At 40.0% G+C, this 1,993-nt stretch overlaps 1 protein-coding gene across 5 annotated transcripts in view; it reads right to left on the bottom strand.

Moving 5' to 3' along the window:
* arhgef4 (Rho guanine nucleotide exchange factor (GEF) 4) overlaps window positions 1-1,993 on the bottom strand; it is an 84,463-nt gene that overhangs the window by 16,554 nt on the left and 65,916 nt on the right. For all 5 annotated transcript variants that reach the window (XM_020608911.1, XM_020608912.1, XM_020608914.1 and 2 more), the window contains one exon: window positions 1,465-1,616. In XM_020608911.1, coding sequence (XP_020464567.1) covers window positions 1,465-1,616 — 152 coding nt within the window. The remainder of the gene's footprint in view (window positions 1-1,464; window positions 1,617-1,993) is intronic.

Raw genomic sequence — 1,993 nt, 5'->3', positions numbered from 1 at the left:
CACTGAGTGGTGAGTTAAATGTTTTCAAAATGTACAGTACAGTTTTGTTTCCGAGATGTTTAGGAGTTTGTTGGGCTCAACTGTTTCTTAACAGTACACCGCCCTTTAGGTGACAGTCAGATCGGATTGCTGTACTTGTGGTTTTGTGGTCTAATAAACACCAGTCATGATTTTGTCTTGTTTTTTTTTGTAGTGAGATTTTTGGAATCTGTGTCTTGCATGGTTTGTCTCCAGTGTCAAGCTCCTCCTTGGTGTGACTGTAATTATTATTGTTATATAGTTCACTGTGCCTGGATGTAACACTACTGCTAATTTGCACACTGCGGAAAGCATCTGCCCAAAATGTCCATGCAATGTATGAACAAATGATTCCAGAGGAGTGCTGTCCTACTTTTCAGTACTGATCTTTGTCTTTGAGGGTTCAGCACCCAACTCACCATAGCGTTATATTACAACAGTGATAAAGATACTGTATGTCTCTGATTTCTCCTTTGTGTGTTTTTGTTTGTCTGCCTGCAGTATTTGTAGTGTTTAGTATTTGTCATCATAGTATTAGACATAAATGTGTGTGCACCTAAAAGTAAATCTGCTGTGATTTCTTGTGCTTGCTTTTCAGCCACCTAACCTGAAAAGACTTTTACCTGCAAACAATAACTAACTACAAGAACTGGCTGTTCACTTACCATCTAATATGTGCCAGACCTTGACATGTGTGGTTCTTATGAGATAATCAACATTATTCCCTTTATCTTTGAATATAATGCTTTGGTTGATCAGTGTATACAAAGATCAATGATAAGTGTCACACCTTACATTGAGAAGCTTCACTGATGTGCTGTATGAGTATGCATCTACTTTGCAAATCACATTTTACTGAGCTTGTGCATCAGCAGAACCCACTGAAGGTATCCATGACAACCAAATATCCCAGCGACCTCAGAGCTTGTTTTTGCCTCCTCTCAGCATCAAAAAGAAACGACAACTGAGGCCAGCCTCTGTTTCACTTGCTACCATCCTAACATTGTATTTGTATGTACTACCACTGAATTTCACCCTGTAGTTTTCATAGCCTCTTACTTTATGCCATTTTCTCTCACTTCACCATAGAATCTGTAATTGCTGTGATCATTAGAAATTGGTGGGTAATGAAAGTGGGACTGGAAGTATGGAGGTTTGAGTGGGTTAAATAGTGTGAAAACAGAAGAGGCATAGTTCAGGTCAGGTCCTGAACTCCAGATAATTACATTATTCCCATTTAAAAATATGGTGTCCCCAGTGGTAGAATTAAAAAAAGACACTGTGGCAAAAACAATACACGAATATTTATGCCATCAGAATAATATGAAAGATGATACTTATTATTACATAATTATTGTAAATATAGCTGCTTTAAACCTCAACGTAGACCCACTTCTTCCAGGGCAAACATGGTGCTTTTAGCCCTGGTGGAAGAAACTACAGTACCTCATTGATGGCTAGCTGCTCCCCTCCGCCTCCTCCTGGGTGTCCGAAACGATGCCCAGAAGTGCGAAACTCCTCGTACAGCAGATCCTCTTCACTGCCCAGCTCATCTCCAATCCCTGCCTTCTCCGACGCCCCGTCAGGAATAACCACAGCTGAGATGTGGAGAGAAGGGCAGGACATACACAGACGAAATACAGGATTATTAAATGACATACAAGTTATGTCTTATTTTTAATTCACCTGAAAATGTGTGCGCTATACAAGTTGATACTCTTCACCCAAGCAAACCAATGATTAAACAAGCTGGCAGAGGTTCTAAGCAATTCACATTCAAGTTTACCACATACTGTTTCAGACTCATCTTAAAATGGATTTCAGTCATAGTTTTTGTCAAGAGGTTTGTACATTCATCCCCTTTACCCCTTCGCTTAGTACTTGGTCTGTTAAGGTTAGTCTCCATCACTAGGAGGGTGAGGAAGAACTGAGGTTGGACTCAAGATTGCCGACCCAGGTGCTAGTTAAAAAAAAA

The sequence above is a fragment of the Monopterus albus genome, unplaced genomic scaffold (assembly GCF_001952655.1).
Source record: "Monopterus albus unplaced genomic scaffold, M_albus_1.0 scaffold96.1, whole genome shotgun sequence".
In the NCBI taxonomy this organism is placed as follows: domain Eukaryota; kingdom Metazoa; phylum Chordata; class Actinopteri; order Synbranchiformes; family Synbranchidae; genus Monopterus; species Monopterus albus.
Note: the sequence above shows the minus strand (reverse complement) of the source record. Positions and strands in the feature narration are given on the sequence as shown.